The sequence below is a fragment of the Hemibagrus wyckioides genome, linkage group LG04 (genome assembly GCF_019097595.1).
Source record: "Hemibagrus wyckioides isolate EC202008001 linkage group LG04, SWU_Hwy_1.0, whole genome shotgun sequence".
NCBI classification, from domain to species: domain Eukaryota; kingdom Metazoa; phylum Chordata; class Actinopteri; order Siluriformes; family Bagridae; genus Hemibagrus; species Hemibagrus wyckioides.
In genome coordinates this window covers 20327613-20349129 of record NC_080713.1, presented here as the reverse complement: position 1 = coordinate 20349129, position 21517 = coordinate 20327613, and the positions used below count along the sequence as shown (strand labels likewise).

The 21517-nt window shown below is 38.5% G+C and overlaps 4 protein-coding genes across 4 annotated transcripts; 2 read left to right on the top strand and 2 right to left on the bottom strand.

Moving 5' to 3' along the window:
- Window positions 1–1357: 1357 nt before the first annotated feature.
- On the bottom strand, window positions 1358–4121 carry si:dkey-238o13.4 (uncharacterized protein LOC560780 homolog). The gene is made up of 6 exons (XM_058387082.1): window positions 3922–4121; window positions 3440–3547; window positions 3206–3345; window positions 2856–2952; window positions 2297–2421; window positions 1358–2187 (listed from the first exon to the last, which is right to left on the bottom strand). Exons 1-6 carry the CDS (start codon window positions 4004–4006, stop codon window positions 2023–2025), a joined length of 720 nt encoding a protein of 239 aa, XP_058243065.1. The 5' UTR covers window positions 4007–4121; the 3' UTR covers window positions 1358–2022.
- Window positions 4122–5947: 1826 nt separating this feature from the next.
- On the top strand, window positions 5948–8655 carry spata2l (spermatogenesis associated 2-like). Its single transcript, XM_058388312.1, has 3 exons — window positions 5948–6097; window positions 6621–6957; window positions 7064–8655. Exons 2-3 carry the CDS (start codon window positions 6622–6624, stop codon window positions 8519–8521), a joined length of 1794 nt encoding a protein of 597 aa, XP_058244295.1. The 5' UTR covers window positions 5948–6097; window position 6621; the 3' UTR covers window positions 8522–8655.
- pdf (peptide deformylase, mitochondrial) lies at window positions 8645–11250 on the bottom strand. The gene is made up of 3 exons (XM_058388313.1): window positions 11198–11250; window positions 10497–11095; window positions 8645–9284 (listed from the first exon to the last, which is right to left on the bottom strand). Exons 2-3 carry the CDS (start codon window positions 11074–11076, stop codon window positions 9127–9129), a joined length of 738 nt encoding a protein of 245 aa, XP_058244296.1. The 5' UTR covers window positions 11077–11095; window positions 11198–11250; the 3' UTR covers window positions 8645–9126.
- A 1472-nt stretch (window positions 11251–12722) lies between these two features.
- Window positions 12723–21200, top strand: uri1 (URI1 prefoldin like chaperone). The gene is made up of 11 exons (XM_058388200.1): window positions 12723–13111; window positions 15020–15054; window positions 15518–15596; window positions 15774–15909; window positions 16024–16115; window positions 16193–16253; window positions 17958–18153; window positions 18707–18962; window positions 19080–19231; window positions 20016–20259; window positions 20363–21200. Exons 1-11 carry the CDS (start codon window positions 13040–13042, stop codon window positions 20543–20545), a joined length of 1506 nt encoding a protein of 501 aa, XP_058244183.1. The 5' UTR covers window positions 12723–13039; the 3' UTR covers window positions 20546–21200.
- The last annotated feature ends 317 nt before the right edge of the window (window positions 21201–21517 follow it).

Here is a 21517-nt window from a genome sequence, read left to right as displayed (position 1 = left end):
AAAAAATGTATGAAGAATTTTGTCCATGTCTCTTATATCTTCACCTGTACACTCAAACTGAACAGGTGTCAAAGTTTTCAAGTTCATATCAATATCAACATCTTGTAGATGAATATGGATGAATATCTGTTTTCAAGATTCAACAATAATTCTGCATTGCATTTCATGAATTCTGGGTTTTCACTACTATGTTGGATTCATCATGAAATTGAAAATTGTGAATTGGAAGTGGTAAATGAGAAAAGGAGCTTTTGCTCTTCTTTTTGTCAGACTGTTTTCCTTAATTTATGTTGAAAATATTTCTCCAAGTAAACACCTTTGTAACTGTACTACAATAAATGTAAATGTCCTCCTGTGAAAGACCATGTCAGACAACCATAATGATGGCACTGACAAATACTGCAACAGAAATAATACACAGCGCAAATATTTCAGTATAAACATATGTAACATTTCACGGTGGACTTGCAGAAAACACAAGCTTTAATGTTTATCTGAACTTAAGCCTCACACTTCTCCAAGCTTTGTTTCCTTTTTCAAGCAGAATTAATAGCTTATCTTGCTTGCAAATGAAACATCTGCAAATCTGAAATACCACCACTTCCTGGAAACCCTGCCTTGAATCATAAGTGCGGTACATAGCGTGACTTGACTCACTAGCCCTCTGTGACCTCTGACGAAATGATACAGACCACTTAAGTATGCTAACAATCAAGTGACACCACACATTAAAAATGATTGTCGTGGATAGATCACCTGGGATATGGTTTTAATATAGCGTGATAATGGAAATTTGTGATAAATATTTTTCAGAAACCACAATGTCTCGTGGAAGAGCGGGTGTTGCATTTCATGGGATGATGATTCGTTTTTAAATCTGTTCCAATATTTCAATTCTTGTTTATTTTGAAGAGAGCAAAGAATTCCATTTTTAATGGTATCCAGATGAGAGAAGAGGAGGTCACACCCTCGTACCCTCATAAGGCGCAGGTGACTCACCCCCTTCAAGACCAAACACGTGTAGCTTTGCACAACTCAGCCACTTTTGCATATCTCTCTGGTCTGTTCTGTTTCTCTGTGCTCAGTATTGATGATAAACAAAGGGTTGATATGGAGATGAATTACTGCATACAAACAGATATTATGATGCTGCAGAAGTCATGACACGGTCTTCTGCTAATGTGCTTCAGCAATTTCCTTTTATCCCAATTCAAAACCTGCCTTTGGAATGCCAGATGCATCAATTTTGTATTTTTTTGTCCAAACATTTTGTACAGAATAGGATAAAGATGAACAGAAAAGATGACATTAGGTCTGGTAAAATTTGTGAGCCTGTTTAACTAGACATGAGCCACTCTGGTGATTTAATTTTATTTTATTTTTTTATTGGGATGACAAATACAGATTCAAGCATATATGTAAATTACATTATGACAGTAAACACAAAAATGTAAAAAAAAAAAAAATCTTATTTGGAAACTTGGACATTCTACTTTCACGTCTCTGTTTATTTTCAGGCAGTGTGGCACAGGAAAACTGGAACCACATAAGCAGAACAGATGTAGACTGAAGGATATTTGTAAGCAGGGCAGGGAGTCACGCAAGGGAGATCAGATCCCTCCTCCAATCCTAACACTCTCCCATCAACCTGAAGCCTGGATTAAACTATAAAGCTGGAGTGCAGTCCAAAATATTTCTTCTCTTTTTTTTTTTTTGTTCTCACATTACCATGTAGCCTTTTTCAGTGCTTCTTGAGTCACACTGCTATTTTCAAACCTAGTGTATTCGTGCACGGCTACACCCTACAGATGCTGTGCAGTTCTCCTGTGTATTGGATTAGTCTGACCTAAATACAGTGGAAAAGGGTTGACAGTTTTTAAGCTTTGTGTATTCGTTGGCATGCAAAGTAAATAACAATAATAAACTGGATGCAATAAGGAAGTTTAACTCATGTGCTGTAGTTCTGATAGTCTGAAGGGTGCTAATGGCATTGCTCAGGGATGCTACTGATCAGCCTCATCATTACAGGATGACAGTTTTTAGGTCAGCAGGGCAGTTTATGGTGTAGACAGTGTGAGATTTATCCTTCCTTTCCAACAGTGTAGCCACAGCCTCACCTAACTCCACATGATTTAGGTACCCAGGCCCCATGCGCTCTGGAGTACCAACACCTGTGTTAATCTTCACCTACAATTAAAAGAGAAAAGTTTCAGTTGGAAAGGTTTTGAGTAGAAAAAATCAGAAATCAGATTTAACAATTAGTTCATGAAAGCAGTTGCAAGAATGCTAAACAAACCTGATTAAGCTTGCAAGGAACCTCTGGGTACTCTTCTAGCAGAATCTGACAAAATGCCAGAGTGCTGGCTGAGCCCACCGTCAAGAAGCCTGTGCCTGGCATCAGCAGCTTTTCCCCAGCACCCCCTGCAGGAGAGAAAATAATCACAATATATTTGGATGCTCAAAGCCTCCTGGTGGTCCAGCGGCAAGATCTTGTTCTCTCATTACCGCAGCCTGGGTTCGATTCCCAGGCAGGGAACTAACCCAGCCACTGAAGAGTTCATTCTCAGTGCCGATCCCAAGCCCGGATTAAATGGGAGGGTTGCGTCAGGAAGGGCATCCGACATAAAACTGGTGCCAAATTAAAAAATGCGGATCAAATGACCTGCTGTGGTGACCCCAAACAGGGAGCAGCCAAAAGAATAACAACATATTTGGATGTTCAAAAACATAACGATATGTACATATGAAATTAGTCCTTCTACAACATACATTTGTCAGTTAGCTAAAAATAAAAAAATAAACAATGGAAAACAGTGGATTCTTACTCCTTTGGTATGTATATTAATGGCACCCACCTGTAATAAATGTGTAAGTGCAGCTGGGATCGTCTCTCACTAAGGGGAAGAATGTTTTCCAAGACACAAATGTGCTGAACAGAAGTGTCTCAATAACCTGATGACCAGAGAGCAGAGGCAGGCTCGGTCAGGGATGGATATATTATAAGGATATATTGTGTACGAAAGGCCAACAATAATAATAACTTACAAATGCTTGTAAATTAGGAATTGTTGAATGGATGTTTAATACAGTTATTAAAGCTCACTGAGAATCAGTTCCTGACTGTATTCCTGACTATATGATTTCCATTTCCCTGTTTTCAAAAATGACTAGACATTCTGAAAAAAGAGCTCATAAGTATACTCACCCAGTGGAGTTCTTTGAGTGGCTGGGTGTGTGGTGGTCCTCGCTGCCACCAGCTGAAGCCCAGAGATGACACTATATCTGTAATCTTTCCCACAGACTTCAAGAGGGATTGCTTCACTTCTTCAGCTTCCTCTTCTGAACCTGGGCAGAGGTGCAATTTGTGTTTGAACAAATCCACCTGATAGAAAATGCACTATGTGTGTACACGGAATGACATTTAGGATGAAAGACTTACCAACGTTCCCTACCAGAGTCGTCAGGTTGCCTTTGGTGGAGGGCGAAACAAAGCCTCTGAGCTTCTCTAGTTTACTCTTGTCTCTGGAGATCACAGCAACCTTAAAACCTTTGTAATAATAAGAGGAACTTTATTTGTATGGTATCTTTCACAGATTATAAAGCACATAATATAAAGCACTTATTGCAATCAACAAACTAACTTCTGTTTGTGAACTGAGGTTTCCAAGAGTCAGTAAACTCATCACTTGGAAATAATACATTCACTCTGCTGCCAAAGAAGTTCTGCAAATCCTGCGTTATTCATTAGTAGAAACTTATTATTATTGTTATTAGATAGATAGATAGATAGATAGATAGATAGATAGATAGATAGATAGATAGATAGATAGATAGATAGATAGATAGATAGATAGATAGATCCACTCCCACCTTGGTTACATTGGAGTGTGAATTCAGCTTCAGGTGCTTGTTTATTCTTACCTCTGTCCAAAAGTGCCTTCACGAGCCCGGAGCCCACAGTGCCCGCTCCACCGAGGGCTAGAACCACGCGCTCCCCGTTCGACATCACCAACACACGCACGTGCACACACTCAAACAGGAACCGGCTCTGTACTTAACTCTGTACTTAACACACACAACTCTTACGGTATGTGGAGAGATGTTGAATGGTCATAGAGCGAAGATGCAGAGTTTTAAAGAGATCGCGGGTTAACGGTTCCGCCCTTCAGGTATTCTAACCACGCCCCCATGTGGGCGGCACCGTCTTTCTAATAATAACGTTTCAATTCCTATGCATTAGAATCTAATACGGAGAAATAACTTCCGTTATGTAAACAAAAATACGAGACTCTGTTTGAATACAATACATAACATAACAATTAAAGTGTTGGAATTATTGTTAAAGTGGCTTTTAATTGTTGAATTAATAAAGAGGAGCCTAATAATGAGAAGCCTAATAATATTATGCGTTTGGCGCCATCTGGTGAAACTTTACTGCACTGCACTTTATTGTAGCCTTGAAATTCAATTGTAGATAGATAGATAGATAGATAGATAGATAGATAGATAGATAGATAGATAGATAGATAGATAGATAGATAGATAGAATATAAGATATATATATATATATATATATATATTATTTATTATTTATTAATTTATATATTTTATATATATAAAATATAGATATATATAATATATGGATATATATAGATATAATGTACAAAGAAGAAAACCTTAAATATAGAACAGTTTAACCATATTTAGATCAGTATTTACATTACAGTACAGTACACATGTGCAAACTGGCAGTAGATAATAAATATAAAGAACGTTGTGAGATTAGAAAAAAGCGTTAATAGTTGTAATAGTGCAGTGTGAGAGTGTTATCACCTGTCACACAGGTTAGCTATTGTACAATGTTATAGCGAATTGTATGAATGTATTGGGTTTTTTTTTTTTTATTAAAATTTAACACACATCTGTTTTATTAATTAAGCTTATTATCTTTGGAAGGACCTCTCACATTCGATAAAAACTAAACTGGGACTTTATTTTCAAACATGTCATGTGCAATTATTCCAGTGCACCATATTCAGGAACATGTCATCAACTTTTTCATTCTTATCACCAAATACTTCATACTTAATTGTAAATGTAGTAATACTACTCCTACTAATACTGCTAAATTTAATATTTGGCTGTTGTTCTTCTTTCGGCTGCTCCCTGTGTAACATTTGGTGATGGCAGAAATTCATTATATACTTAAAACTATACTAATAGTTAACAGGGGTAGCTCAGTGGTTAAGGTTCTTGGCCTACAGATCAGAAGGGTGAGAGTTCAAATCTCAGAGCCAACAAGCTGCCACTGTTGGGTCCCTGAACAACATCCTCTACTGCTCAGTATAAATGTGAGTCTCTCTGGATAAAGCCAATTGCCTTAAAAATAACAGATTATTTTTAATGTTTTTGTATGTTGAATGTATTTTTGTTTACCATTTGTTTGTAGATATTTACAATACAGGAACATTCGTACTTCGACAATGACGTCATTCAAAACCGTACATTACCACGTACAGTGCAATTCATTAATAAGTGGGAAATAGGACATTTCCGACTTCCCAGCAGGAAGGAAAGGTCCGTTTTTATGTAATTTTCTGCGCTGTTCACAGTGAATTATCACATCCGCTTTAAAAATGAGTAACCAAACTGTTTAATTTCAGCCTACAGTGAGTGTTCATTTTATTTCCGACTTCGTACGGCTGATTGGATTTGGAACGCTCTAAAGTACAGGTTATAAATTGGTAAATTCCGACATGTCAGTCGTCGTTGAACGCTTTTTCAGGACGCCAAATAATTAAACTGCCGCAACTTTGCGCTTTATGGTTAACTACAGAATGGTCTGTGCAGCACATAGAGCGCGAAATGAAAGTTTTGTAGTACAATCTTTAATCCAGTGAAGTAAGTAAGAGCCATTTTGGAGTTCAACCAAAAGTCGCAGTGCCACGTGACTCCATTTGCGGAAGTTACGTCAAAAAAAGAAGTTGTTTTTCTGATTTCACTTCAGCTTCGGTCAACTAATAAGGCGTGCTGTCGTTCAAAGTTATTGTTTTCTAATATAACTACTTTAATCCCAAGGAAAGTGGACAGATATCAGGTTGTTAATAGTTTTATGGCTAATATTCTGGCATTCAGTATTAAAAAAAAAAGTTCATGTCGGCTTTAGAAAAGTCTCTTGGTTAACTATCAGGAAAGTAGTAACCGGAAAGTGTCTCTGTTTTAGCTAAAAGAAATAAGAGCGCTTTTTGAGGTGATCCATCACTAGTGTCTTAGTTGTAGTTAGTTATTTGTTAGTTAGTTATTTAACCAAGTCCTTGTCCGACATAAACAACTTTCGTTTTCGTTTGTTAGCGAGTTATCATTAGGCTAATCTTCTTATTTGCTTTTCAGGATTTTACGGCGTTTTGTATGACTGTTACTGTACTTGTATAAGTTACACAAAGTTTATTTACTTCCACATGGTGTTTAAATAAATAGTTGTGTTTTGTTTTCGCTTCACATATTAAAAATCTATATCAGTAAACGATAATAAATAGAAAATTGCCAGTCATGTTGTGACTGTTGAAACCAAAATTGTTCCATGGTCCATTGTAAGGTTCTTATCTGTGTCCATTTTTCAGGATGAGTGCTCGAAACAGAAAAAATGGGATTGGTTACTTGGAAATTTATCAGGCCAGCCTGGAACGACGGCTTCAGCAAGGCGAGTGGGATCTGGTGTGCCGAGATGAAGACTTGTGTAAGGAAGTTGAGACGCGTCTGTCTGAATGCAGTCCCCAAGAATTCCACCCTCAGCTTGGGTTAGACACGCTGGCAGTGATAGAAACTTCACTCCGAGCATCACACCACACGTTGGGTCTAAATAGGCTGAAAAGTCTGGTTAAGGCGTTTGAAGTGCTAGAGCTTGCAGCACTGAATCTCTATCTCTGCCCATGGCGGAAGGAGTACAAGGTGGTGAAGGTATGCTGATTTGCTGGATTTTGCTCATTATTTGAAATGATATATTTTACAATTTGTTTCAAAGATATTTATGCTTAAGCCGGGAATCCAACTTCCTTCTTTTTAGATGTTCTCAGGTATGTTCACTCACTGCGTCAAACCTGCTCTGACAGCTCAGCAAGTGAAAGAGCTGTTTGCATTGCTCGGATACCAGCTGGGAGGGAGCAACGTAGAGGAGCTGAGATTATCCGCAAAACCAGTTCATTCACACACCCTTCTCCAGCTGGCCTGTGCTTTCTTTACAGCTCGTATAGAGTGCCAGATGCTGCTGACTGCTGTGGCTACCATGGGTGACAGCATGGAGTGGGTGCTCCAGCTCATTCACGAAAGAAAGCGTGGCTGCTCTTTTCAAGTAGCACTGGACAGTGCAAAGAGAAAGCTGGGGCCTGATCCGTGTGATGCACCATCACCTCTAGATGCAACTCTAGATCTGTACACAGACCTGGCAGATCACGATCACATGGCTTCACCGCCAAGCCTTCCTTACATTCCACCCGGTGAAGATTCTTTACCGCAGCAGACGTGCCACAGTAGCACTTCTCAGTCAAACCTCATTCAAAGGAATGAAAAGAAGGCACAGAATATTTCCATTTCATCCCTGACCTATCAAATCAATGCAACACCAGAGAAGACTGGCTCGAGTCTAAAGCCGTGTGAACATGAAAGACAGTTTACAGCAATGCATTATGCCCAGCATAATGCATCAAAAGAAGGAAAAATAGTGTGTAACTGTTCAAAGTTATATGACTCACGTCATAATCAGTGCCTCCAGTGCCTTGAAAATCATAGTGTGGATTGTCCTTGTTTAAGGAGCTGCCTGGAGAAAGGCCATCAGGTCATTTTTGCACAGCAGCACATGAATGATGCACTATCCAAGACCAAACAGGTGCAAATACAAAGCTGGGAAAAAACACCAAAAGACAATCTGAAGCAACACGGCTGTATAAACAAATCCAGCAATGATTTCTTCTTTGTGTGCCATGATTGTCATAATATTCATGATGTAAATTGTGAGGAACTTCAAATATGTTGCACTCGAGGACATATTGTGCAATGTACAGGAAGGGTACAGCCAGCTCATGTAGAAAGAGAGGTGATTCCACATACATGTATAAAGGTAGAATGTACAGACTCTGCAGTGTGCCATACATGCAACAAATCACACGATTACTTTTGTCATGAATGGCAGACATGCAAGGAATCTAATCACAATATAAGATACGTGTTTGAAAATGATGAAAAAGCAGCCAAAGCCAAGCCCATGCCTTTGCACAGTTGCTGTACATCCACAAAGCCGGAGTTTGCCTGCCACACATGCAGAGTTTTCCATGGTGTTTACTGTGATGGTAATCAGTGCCAAAGACAACATGAAGTACAGAGTCTCAATCATATGTGCAGCACCTGCTCAGATACTGAAGTTTATATTTTGTGTAGGTACTGCTGTGCCCAACATTGCAAAACCTGTTGGTTTAAAGACCCTCTGCAATGCGAATGTGGCATGCCTTTTGATATCTCCCCCGTATAAAAGAATGAATAATTTGTATTTGTCTAGGTGCTAAGGCACTTTACCAGATTTGCCAGTTTTCACCTGTTATTTTAGCCAAATTATAGTTCCTACATTTACTAGATGGACACAAGCACCTTTGAGTTAAAAAAAAAAAAAAAAAACCTTTGTGTTATAGTTGTGAAAAAGCCATAGCATTGTGAGACTACTGATATGGTTCCTAACAGCTCTAAAGCTCCAGTTTAATGTCTTAATGTCTCTTTGTAATTATGTTTTCTACAGAAGAAATATATTCTAATTGCTTTTTCTGATAATGCACAGCTGCAGAAAAACAAACAAGAAAAAAATGTCAGCCATGTGCTCTGTTCAGGTGTGTAAATTAATCTAAAGTAGATGCCTTAAATCAGCTTTTTGTGTAGTGATGGTGTTAAGTTTCTGTGGATATAAACAGATCGTGTGAGAGGGTTCTTCACACAAGTGAACATAAAATTATTAAAACATTACTTTTAATTGCACTTCTGTATTACTGTATTATGAAATTCCATTTCGTCTACTTATGTAATGGAATAAAACTTTTTTTCTGTTTAAAGCACAATCACTGGCAAGCTTGTGTACATTTTTTAATGTTACTCATTGTATTCCTCCCAGTTCACATTAATAAATGTTTTACTGTCCATACGGTCAACATAAAGAATTCCATCAAGGTGATCCATCTCATGCTGCAGTATCCTTGCCGGCCAGCCACTCACTTGCCAGGTGACAGGTTCGGCTTTTTCATTCAGTCCTTCAGGAAAGAAAGAATCATCAGAGGGTTACATCACTAGATAGTTTCACATTTTAGTTGTAACTGATGTCACAATCTGCTACTTTATCTTTATCTGACCAGAACCTGTTAACATTCCTGTGTTCATCTTTAGTGTGCACTTTATCCTGGTCAGGGTCATGGTGGATCTGGAGTGAAGGCCATGAGGTGGGACACCAGTCCAGTGCAGCACCATGTACACACATTCACACCTAGGGACAATTTAGTCCCAGTCCCAGTTTTTATATTCAATAACTTTTTACATGAAATGTCATTAGTCTTTTTTTTCTTTAATGATAAGTAAAAATAAATGTCTTTGAAACAACAAGTGTTTGTAAATCTAAAATAAAGTGTCACATGCATATATACACACACACCTATGTGAGATTCAACTCATACATCTGTAACTCCACTCACACTATAAATATTTGTTTTGTTTTTTTTGTATATTAATATGTTTTTTGTATTTTCTGTTTCTACACTGTCTTCTGTCTTGCACTGTTTGCACTTTATGTAGCTAGGACTAACTTTCTGTCCCTAGCTCTGTGTTGTTTTGTAGCTATATGTTGTATGTTGTCTATGTAGCACCAGGGTCCTGGAGAAACCTTCACTGTGTACTGCGTCAGCTATATATGGTTTAAATCACAATAAAGCTTCTTCTTGGCTTTGCTTGATATTTAATCCCCACCAAGAGCTGCCCTAATCACTGAAATGAGTTTTGTTTGTCAGTTCCAATTATTATTTATAGTGTTGATTACTGAGGTGTGCTCCATCACAGCTCCAAGATCCTAAATTGGATCCTGAGCTCAGGTTACTGTCTGGCAGCGGGACAGATGATCAAGGCACTGGGCTACTAATTGGATGTTCATGAGTTCAAATCCCAGCCACTCTTGCACCCTTGAGCAAACTGCTTGCCTCTTTTCTCAAAGTGTCAGCCAACTGAGTAATTTTGGAGTTTTGCATCTTGTCCCTGTCTCTGTGTCGGTTTCCAGATTCTTCCACTTCACAAAAAAAAAATAAAAGAAATTAAAAGAAAGGTTGACTGGCAACACTAAATCGCCTTGAAGGTGTGTGCATGCTGCCCAACGATGGACAGGTGTCCCATTCAGCTTGTGTTCCAGGGACAGACTTTGACCAGGATAAAGCAGTTACTTAAGATGTCTGAAGAAGTGAACAGAACATGAGCATTGTCACCTGAGACCTCTACAGAGATGTAGCGTGGAACAGAAGCCGAGAAGCCCGAGATGCTCTCACAGGCCTCCTGGAAGTTGACAGTCTGTCCGTTCAGCACACGGAGCTGAGGATTAATAAACACCTTCAGTGGTACTGAGACCAGACCACGGGCCTCGATGGCAGCTGGAGAGTTCTCCTGCAGCATTTTCTCTGAATACTCCACAGCTATGATGCGCAAAGGAACCCCGACCTGCGGCGCGCTCAGTCCCACACACTTCAGCCTGCGCATCACCGTTACCATGGTGCGAATCACGCGCTGCACTTCCGCTCCATGCACAGCTGCCGGCTCCACATCTGCAGCTTTGCACCGCAATACCGGATCTCCTACCTGACACACGTGGCTGTACGGAGGGGCTTTGGGTGTTAGTATTTTCCTTTTAACATACTGCAGATACGAGCGCGTTTTCACGCCCGATGAATGAGCCCGGAAAGGTGCAATGCATGTATAAGGACAGAGGGATGAAGTCCTGCTGGAGGACACATCAGTCCTAACTCTGACCATACAAACTAGAAATGTCCTCAGATGTCTGTTCATTATCATCGCAGCTCAGATCCTCTGACTGGGAAATGTACAAGAGACGAAATACAGAAAAGCAAAAATGAATCATCAGCATATGCGCACTGGTGCACTAGTTATTCACAATTTCAAACCCAAAGCTTACCCTTTCTCTCCTCACTTATTCGTCCTTACTTGGATTCAATATGGCCGTCAAACAATATCGGGACTTCAAAATAAAAGTGCAGTATACTTGGATAGAAAATCTATAATCGTAATTTCCTATATCTGTATAGTATGGTGTATAATCCCTTTAATAAATTTGTATTTAATTATGTATATATTCAAAAAAAAATAATACAAAAAATTCCGCATTACATACATTTCATAGTTTGCCTTTGAAGTCAAAATTAGTATTTTAGAGTTAAAGATTAATTTTATAGTTCATCACTTCTGGAAAAAACAATAAGAAAAACATTTTTGATGATTTATATCCAAAACATTGTGATTGTCCAATTAAATTGTCTTTAAAACCAAAAATGTAGCATACTCAGATGAGGGTTTTGCTCTATAGCAGTATTTCAGAAGTATGGTGTATGAGGATGTATTTGGCTGTGCTTTCTCCTGCACACTAATCAATTTTTATTCAATTATTCATTTTAAAGAGAGAGGAATTTGTGTGAGGTCAGGGTTTTGTGACAGCCAAATCTCAAAGGAGTGTTTTACCAACTTGCAGCCTATCTATATATCCGAGCAAGAATGTTTTACTATGCCATTCTCTAAGCTTCTCCATCAGTAAGAGTAAGTAAAAGGCTCCAGTTAATCTCTTCTCTGTTGCCCACATTTAATCAGCTCACTAAGCCTCTGTCGGCTTTTTTATTTTTTGGGGGGAGACGTGTAAGTCAACACATCACTCTGACTGTGATGATGTTTCAGAAGGAAGTATATCAGCATACAGAATCAAATCACGGCCATGAAGCCATTCATTCTGTGCTGGTGGTGTAAACGCATTTTATTTCTGTCTCCCATGATGTGGACCACTCTTCTGAGTGAACCTCTATTCTCTTCTTTTCTCACAGCTTATCCAGACAGCAGCTGTATAAAACTATGATGAAGAAAAGGGGCATTTTTACGCCAATCCTAAACTCTCTATATAAGCTTCCAGTAAATTTCACACCTGATTCTAAAGTGTTGCTACTGCTTTATAAATCATTCAACACTGAGAACCACCTCAGAAATGCTTAAAGAATACAACACCAAGGTCTGTAAAATATATGGGATCAACTCTATGGTGCATAGAGTTAAGATCAAAGAGTTATTATCTAGTATGCTTCCGATAGCTGGAAGGACCTTCCAGAAGGTTTATCCCAGTCTTAGCTGTTTTCTTCTGCCTTTAAACAAGCACTAGGGGCTAGCACTGCACTGCACTGTACTGTATCTTACAGTGAAACATCCTGTTAGGTACACAGGTATTATTGTTTTACATTTTATATCTAATCACTTCAGTAAAATAATTTCACACTGCAAACGCACAGCTCTCTAAACAAAACAAACTATATATAGTAACTGAACTGTTTCTGTTCTCTGTTTTTGTACTGACTGCCGAAATACACTAGTTTATTGACCTGAATCGATCTGCGTAAATTGAACGCACCTATAAACGCCTCGATGTAGCGTCACGTGGCCTATAACGGTGGTGGTGGTGTTGTTATTGAGAGACAAACATGGCGCAGGTGGACTAGTGTTGCTGACGATTTGGAATAATACAGCCAGGCGGATATATTTATTTGTTTCATTTTTTTTTTTGGAAAAGCTCGATCTTGTGCCATGCAAGGGTGAAATGGTCTCAATCTTGAATTGGATCACTTCTACAGCTTCGTTGATGACTAAAAGGCGACCAGGACGCACGAATACATTCAACGCCATTCATAAACATTTCTATAGGACTTCAAACCCCTGAGTGTTGTCGGATTATTTGAAACGATTTGTTACGGCTTACAGCAAAAGCATGGCCAGTAAAATGAAAATGAGCAGTGCTTTACCTAAAGGCGTGGATAGATTAAAAGAGGAACACAGAAAGGTAATAAATAATCGTTTGAGCTCTGTGCACGCTTGTAAGTGTGTGCGCGGTGTTTGTGCAGGATTTTGGAGATCCTCCATGTATGTCTACGTCTGACCTGTTTAGAGGAAGTTATTGCACTGTTTTTATCTACCTCCACGATAAAACTAGACGATTTACACGGAAATGATCCCCTGCTTTTTCTAGATCGTTCTAAACTATCACGTGCTTTCCTGGTTGCTGAGGTCGCCACATGGGAAGATGACGCTAACGCTAGTCCGGATCTCTTTCAGCCAGTTAGCTCAATGGGAATGACCAAAGTTCTTATTGTTTTATTGTCGTGTATATTTAATACTTACCTTTACAAATATGAGAGTAACATGCCTTTGTTTCAAACTAGCTTTCATGTACTTGAAACAAAGTCAAAAGTCATGCTTTGTTAGACTCACGTGCTGTATTTCAGCAAAGAAGATCCAAAAGTCCACAATAAATAAAAGGACTGAGTTTCGATAGAGTTCATGTTGTTCCCAGTAAACTAGATGGTCGTGTAGCTATTTTAGGTTACTCATGGAAAAGTGATCCCATGCACAAATGGAGATGTTTCACACCACTGGAGGGGGAGAAATAAGTCAAATGCAATACAGAAACGTTATTACATTTCATTCCTGACATGCTGTTCAGTGTGGCACACTGAAAAGTAGACCCTTCATTGCTTTGCTCTTATGGCTGTTGTTTATCTCTTTAACGAAAAACAATCAGCAGAGAGCAAAGAGTACAGTGAAAGAATATGATTAAGCAATACCCAAGCAGTGTCCCAAACCTTGAGCCCCTTTTTGTTGCTGCCATGTAGAAAACGTACATTTTATTATTGGCTTTTATGGCTATTGATCTCTCTAATGAATCTTTAATCAGCAAGAGATTGCTAAAGAAGGAAAAGCGATAACAGCCGGGAAAGAATTTGTCGCATTATAAACTAAACACCACCATCTGTATCTGTAATGTACAGAAAAGTCCCACACTGTGGGAGTGAAAAACACTCTTTATTGCATTGCTCTTACATCGTTTGATCCCTTACATATCATACAAATAAGCAGGATATTGCTTATTAAAGAATGAAACGCTTTCCTTTTGTCAGAAGTGAATGGAATTTCTACTTTACATTTTTTCTTTCTCTTTCATTTTGAAATGCAATAACAGTACAATCACAGCCGTGATATTTACTTGGCATGTGATTTTAGAAGATATAAGAAGGTGGGGGGAAGGCTACATTTTCCAGGAGATTTTATTGTCCATGTAACGGATTTATGGTTTCTTATTGCCTTATTGTTGTTGTGTTTTTTTGTTATTCCTATAGCATTGATTGTTGAACCCTTAAGCATTTATAGTTTTAGAATTACTTCAAAACAAGGCACCTGGACTAAGTAGTTAATAAACATATTCACAACAGTATGACCATAGAGAGTGATGCACAACTGTTTTTTTTTTAATCAATTCAATTTTCATATGAATTTTAATGTCGTCTTCTTCTTTCGGCTTTTCCCTTCAGGGGTCTCCACAGCGAATCGTCTCTCTCATATGAATTTTAATGTATTTGATCAAAATATATGTATATATCATATAAAATATATGAAAAGTTTAAAAAATTAACATTGTGTTAATATGTGTTTGTCTTGTGGTTTATCAGAGTGCTGTTTTGTGTTTATAGCTCATTTAAGTGTATTTTTAAAATTTAAAGTAGTTTTAAAAGGTATTGACACTAAACATATCGAATATAGAACTTTACTGTAGTTGTGAACACTTATTGGTAAGTGATGCTGTATATAACATCCTGCGTCTAAGTCAGCTGTTTAATGGAAATTAAAATTGCCGGGTGTGTTTTCGCCCTTCCCTCAGTACAACTGTTGTAACATGTCACTATTCCAACAACAGGTGGTGAAAGACTGTCAAAGTCAAATTACACACTGGTGAGTGTCCTTTCTCATTTGTGTCAAATAGCCCATAAGCATTATACAGATGACCCCCACCATCACCACAGTTATTTTTTTAAATAATTGCTCTACTTCCTTGTTTAAGTATCATGACTTTAGATATAATTTTTCAGTGGAATTCGATTTTATCTGTATAGCGCTTTTAACCATGGGGATTGTCTCAAAACAGCTTTACAGAACAGAAGAAATGTAGAACAAAAAGTCACAAGATTTAATATTAGTATTATATTTAAATTTATTTGTATTTAACCTTAATGAGCAAGCCAGAGGTGACTGGGGCAAGGGCAAACTGGTTCTATATGGATATTACACCTTGTGTAAAGAAATGGAGAAAGATTCATTCTCATTCCTGTCAGGTTACCCTGTTGCTTTCAGACATTACTGCAAATTTACAGAAAGAATATTACTATGTTGTTGTTTTTTTCTTTGCCTCTGCCAGGAAAAAAGTGGAGAGTGATTATAAAAGTCTACAGGAGCGCCTTAGCACGTTGCCTGATAAGCTGTCCTATGATATTATGGTAAATAAGAAGCATGACAGTTTTGTGTCCTTTTGCCCTGGGTTCTACTTTAAAAATTCATATGAAATTTACAGAATATTTGTGTGGAGGGATTGTCTGATTTTTGTGCTTCCTACTTGTATAAGCCCTACAGTTTTTTGGGGGGATAATAAGAATAATCTCTCTCTGTCATTTTAGGTACCATTTGGCTCTTTGGCTTTCATGCCTGGGAAGCTGGTTCACACCAATGAGCTCACGGTTCTCCTTGGAGATAACTGGTTCGCAAAGTGTTCGACTAAGCAGGCCCAGACACTTGTAGAACACAGAAAGAAACGTGAGTTATATTTGGATTCATTAGACCTTCTGTGTTTTTTTTCCACAGTGGTTATGGGTAATATGACATGTCATACACTTCCGGCATGCTTTTATTATTATTTTTTTTTTGTAGATGTAAGGAATAAACTGGATGATTTGCACAACGTGGTGAAGAGCTTTCAAGACAGAGCTGGCTTCACAGAAGATCTTGAAAAGATGACCTGTGTAAGTGTCTCAGGTCCTTAAGTTTTTATACAGCTCACAAAAAGATGTACAATAACAAATCTCTGTGCTCTCTACAGCATGGAGAAGATTTTGTTGATATCAGAGAAGAAGTGGGAAAACAGGAAGCAGTTAACAAAGGTAGGTTTATACACACACACAGACACGAGTGCACTAGATTGTAGGATGTTCACTTTATTGTATTCAAATCAATTCTGTTCAGTTAAATTTATTTGTATAGCACCTTTTACAATGGACATTGTCTCAAAGCAGCTTTACAAAAGAAGATGAACAGAGAGAGGAGAAGAGAAAAAAAATAATAACTAGAAATAAAAATAAATTATTAAATTAAGTTATTAAACTATTTTATCCTTATTTTATTTTATCCCTATCCTTGTATGACACTGGCGTGGACAAAACGAGAAAAAAAAGTGTGTCTTTTGTTGGTAAGTCTGGGGAGTGTTCCAGGAGGCAGAATTACATAAAAGATGAGATACAATGAGCAGTGAAGATTCTTCCATAGATATGATATCATGGCAGTGTTTGCAATATTTAAGAAGTACAGAATCCAGTCGGGGCAATGCAAGCAAATTTACATAATCTCATAAAATTAGCCTGCATTATTACGTGCCAGGTAAATTGGCAACAGAATTTCATATCAATAATACAAATCGTATGATATCATATTTCATATCATACAAATCATGCTTCTTTTACTTCATATTATTTTTTCATAAGTAGACACAGCTTTGGTGTTAAAACAGTATCATTAATTGGAGCACGTGTGTCCCTGCTGAGCATGTGCAGAAACTTCTTTGCCTGCTCTGTTCACTGTCCTGTGTTCACAAACAGCTCTGTGCACATTCAAACCACAAAACTGTGTGTTCTCTATTAATAATAAGCATGTTCCAGAAAACGTTTTATAAATCTGTGAATTTTAAAGCTTATTGTTGTTGTTTTTGGAAATTCTTGTTAGAATGACAGTTTATGTTTTCCATAACAAATGATATCTGATTCAGTCATCCATTAAGTGTCCACTGTTAATGTATGAATATTAAGCTGATGTGTTTGATCACACTTGTTTTAAGCAGAGAAACACTAAAACTGCGCAGGGGGACTTCACTGGACTTAATCATTTCATACATAAATTATTTATACACATCTGTTCTATCAAAGTTGCACGAGGTATGATTTTTGATTCTGTCTAAATATCAAATATTAAAAATAAATGGATTAGATCAGATTAGATTAAACTTTGTGCAAAGTACATGTACAAAGCCAATGAAATGCAATTAGCATCTAACCAGAAGTGCATATGTGGTATATTTACAATAAATTATGAATAAATATATACAGCTATGGGAGGCTTTTCCCTTCAGAGGTCCCACAGCGAATCCTCTCTCCATCTATCCCTATCTTCTGCATCCTCAACACTTGCACCCACTAGCTTCATATCTTCATTTATTACATCCATGTACCTGGATATATACCTCCTCTTTGGCCTTCCTCTTTGCCTCCTGCCTGACAGCTCCATGTCCAACATTCTCCTACCAGTATAGTATAAGAGATGTAGTATGTATTATAAATAGGTATATATGTGGTCTATATATCCATGTACAAACAATGTGCAGAGGGTGAAGGCATGTTAAAAATATAACATGGTGAACAGGAGATTTGTGCACAGTTTAGGGTTAGGGTTTTCTAAAATATAAAAAGAGCCATAAATTGATTGTACATGAATGTGAACATGACATGAAAGGGTTAGGAGCCCCTGTCTTAGCATAATCTATGGAAAAGGTGAGTATGATCTTTGCAGTATGATGAGTGTATTGTGTAATTTGACAGGTAAACATCGTGTGGCCCACAAACCCAACTCCAAGCCTAAGGAGGAGTATGTGGTGCAGCTGGAGGAGGAGGAAGAGGAGGAGGAGGAAGAGGGGAAAGATGGAGGAAATAGTAGAGGAGTGCTTACTGAGGAGGAGCTGTGGGCACGGCTGGATGAGCTGGAGCGGCTGGAGGAGGAGCAGGATGAGAGAGACAGGTGAGATACTCTGTTTCATCCTCTGTTTGTGTTTGTGTATTGTGTACCAGAGGAAGTGACTAAAAATCTAATTGGCTTCAACAGTATTTTTAAGTTAGTGTCTTTAGCAGGTCTTGTTGAAAAGTAAAACAAATGCATATATGTTGCAATAACTGTAAGGAGAAGAAACTGACAGATTTGCTTAAACATTCTCCTTTTCAGTTAATAATGTTGATAATGTTAATAAATGTTACTGTTGGCTGTCTGAGGAGCTTCTAATAAAAGTGCTGTCTCATTTTTCCAACTTCTTTATGACTATAATAAAGCCCATGACCAAATATCAACAGCAAAATCATTTAATACAGTTACAGGAGTTAATTGTGTGTTAAACAAAGTAGTTGCTGACTTTTCTTTTCATTGCCAGTTGGCCATGAAATTAAAACAAGATAACCTTTCCTCTGCATTTAGGCTACTGCCTATTTTCATGAAATTATTTGGAAATTTAATTTAGAAAATGCTTATCTGCCGCTGTTTCAGTATGAAATGATTACTCACCCTTATTTCTGTCCATCAGATTGGACAGCACAGATACTAATGGTGAAGACACAACTTCCTCTTCATCAGAGGAAGAGAAGGAGGCAGATGCTGGCACTGAGGTCCAAGTTAATGGCCATGAGCCACACAGGGACTGTGCTCCTGCCACTCACACAAGCCAAGTCAATGGCATCAAACCGCAGCTTGATGAAGAGGAGCGAGAAGAGGAAGAAGATGAGGAGAATGGCAATACTTTGCCAACTATCTACTTCAGTCATACAGTAGAGCCCAAAAAAGTAAGAAGTCACTACAGTGTCTGTTGCTTCTTTTAAAAGATGAACACATTTTATACCTAATTCAGTTTTACCTTAGTAAGTATGATTAATTCTCTGTCTGTGTCTTCTGTGGTTTAGGTGCGAATAAACACAGGAAAGAACACTACTCTAAAGTTCAGCGAGAGGAAAGAGCAGAAAGAGCAGGCCAAACGCAAAAAGAAGAACGGCAAATGCAATGGCCATGCTGTTCATGAGCATCATAAAATCATAACTCCTGCTGATATCTACAGGTAGCAGTCAATACACTGGTTTTACAGACTCTGATCTGAGCCAGGCCCAGAAAGTATTTAGGGTGACCCATTAAATGTGCAGTCTTGTCTAATGGCAGGTCAACCTGAGATTGGAAATCTGACTCTTAGAACCCTGACACACTAAACTGACATCCCAGAATTAGTGTCAACCAACGATCACATGCTCGCTGCAGGTCATGTGAAACGCTGAATCTGATAGCTGGCATGCATATTTGTTGTGCTGACCACATGTGACCTTCCCTACCAAGAGGTGGCAGTGGTGTGTATTTGTTTAAAAAAAAAAAAAAAGCCCTACAGGGTCACAGGAAAATGACTCCAATCACACACACTACTGTGCTAAATATACTGAAATAGTGTGCCATCTATCTGTATTTACCTCTAGTTTTGTACAATTTTGACATATTGAATTAGTCAAGCTGTCATTTTCAAGCCCATGTAGATCTGTTTAAACTGTCTGTTCAGCTGTTGTGGCTATAATACAGCATAAGCGCAGAAGCCGAGCACTTTTTGAAAGTTCTTGGAGATTTGCTTCACTAAGCAGCCATTCTGAGACATTCTCTATCATTCTGGCCTCCATAGCTAATTCAGTATTTGCAGTCAGACAGCACACAAGCGACCAGGGCAGACTATGCCAACGATTTGGGATTCAAAAACTACAGCCTGTGGTTAGCCACAGCTTTGGTGCGTCATTGCCTCTTAGACAGCAATGTTGGACTTAGTGTTTTAGCATTACAGTCTGATGTTTGTTTACATGTGTGTGCAGGGTATTTGTGGATGTAGTAAATGGTGAGCCTGTCCCAAGGAAATCCATCCTGAAGTCTCGCAGTCGTGAGAATAGTGTGTGCAGTGACACCAGTGAAAGCAGCACAGCAGATTTTGAGGAGCGCCGTGCTTTTGTTAACCGCTCACACAGCCACGACGACGCCACCCACAGTGACACCAGCGATGGTATTACTGAAGAGGACAGCCCAACTGGAATAAGTCTTTATCCTAATGGACGCTTTGAGGTACAGTAGACCTGTGTAGTAGTTGAACTTGCTGTTAAAATGAAATACATAATATTTGCAATATATGTGCATTCTGACCTTGTGAATGTGTTCTGTGTTTCAGGCTTTTTCAGGGACTGTGATTGAGAAAGATCCACTGCCCTCAATGATCCCACACCTGACGATCACCCCTCCTGCGTTACCTACAATCCTTGAAAGAAAGCAAGAAGAGGTGGCCTCAGAAGTGCCCCTAGATCCACCCAAAAGGGTGTCAAAGTTCAAAGCTGCCCGGCTGCAGCAGAAATAAGACTCGAGATGTAATGGTTGTTTTCTTTCTTTCTTTTTTTTAAAAAACACCTTTTGTATGACAGTAATAATTGGTGGTCTTGCACACCTCTGTTCTGCCTTTCTTCTCTTTGTTTCAGTTTTTCAGCTGCTGTTCTTGCTGTCTTTCTCAAGCCAGTTCAGACTACTTTCATCGAAAATACATTATGTGCTATGCATTTTCTAAACATCTGCTTTATTCTGTCTTGCCCTAAGAGTAGGAGGTGCAACTCTGCACAAACATGTTCAGCCTCTCTGCTCTGCCTAACTGGCCAGGCACTATTTTGGGCCAGGCTGCATATCCCATCTCTTTCATGTATACCTACTACCTTCACTTTGTGTGTTCCTCTAGGCTACATCTCTGTGAATATATAAAAGTACCATTAGAAATCTCCTGTGATGCACACACATATGGCAGGTTCTTGCCCTTGTGATTTACTAGCTGCTCTGGTGACCTGTCTAATAGAGGTGTTTTGTACCATAAGTATCTCAACCTGTGAACAGTCTGCTTTAACTTCTTAATCTTTCTATATCTTCGATATTGAGATTATTTTGCTGTGTCTCCAGTCTTTGGGTGTAGATCAGCATTTTGTGATTGAATACAAATGTTAACCAGAAAATAAATGATTTTGCCTATACTGACTTTAGTCTTGTTTGTTAATCTAGCTGAACGCAACACCACTTGGGTGTGCTGTATGTCTAATATTTGTAACAGGCTGCAGCATTAATGCTACATCCATACAGACATTGGACATAACCGAAATGTTAAATTATCAAATTGCAAATGTTTTTACGTGACATAAATAGTGGTTTGAATTGGATCTCACAAGAACATGGTCTGCTTTCTGTTTCTGATTTATTTGTTCACCTTGTTGAGCAAAAAAAAGTGGAAAAAGCCCCAATTATCATGTCCTTTACAGCTGTGTTTTGGTGCTATGGCCACTAGAGGGCGATA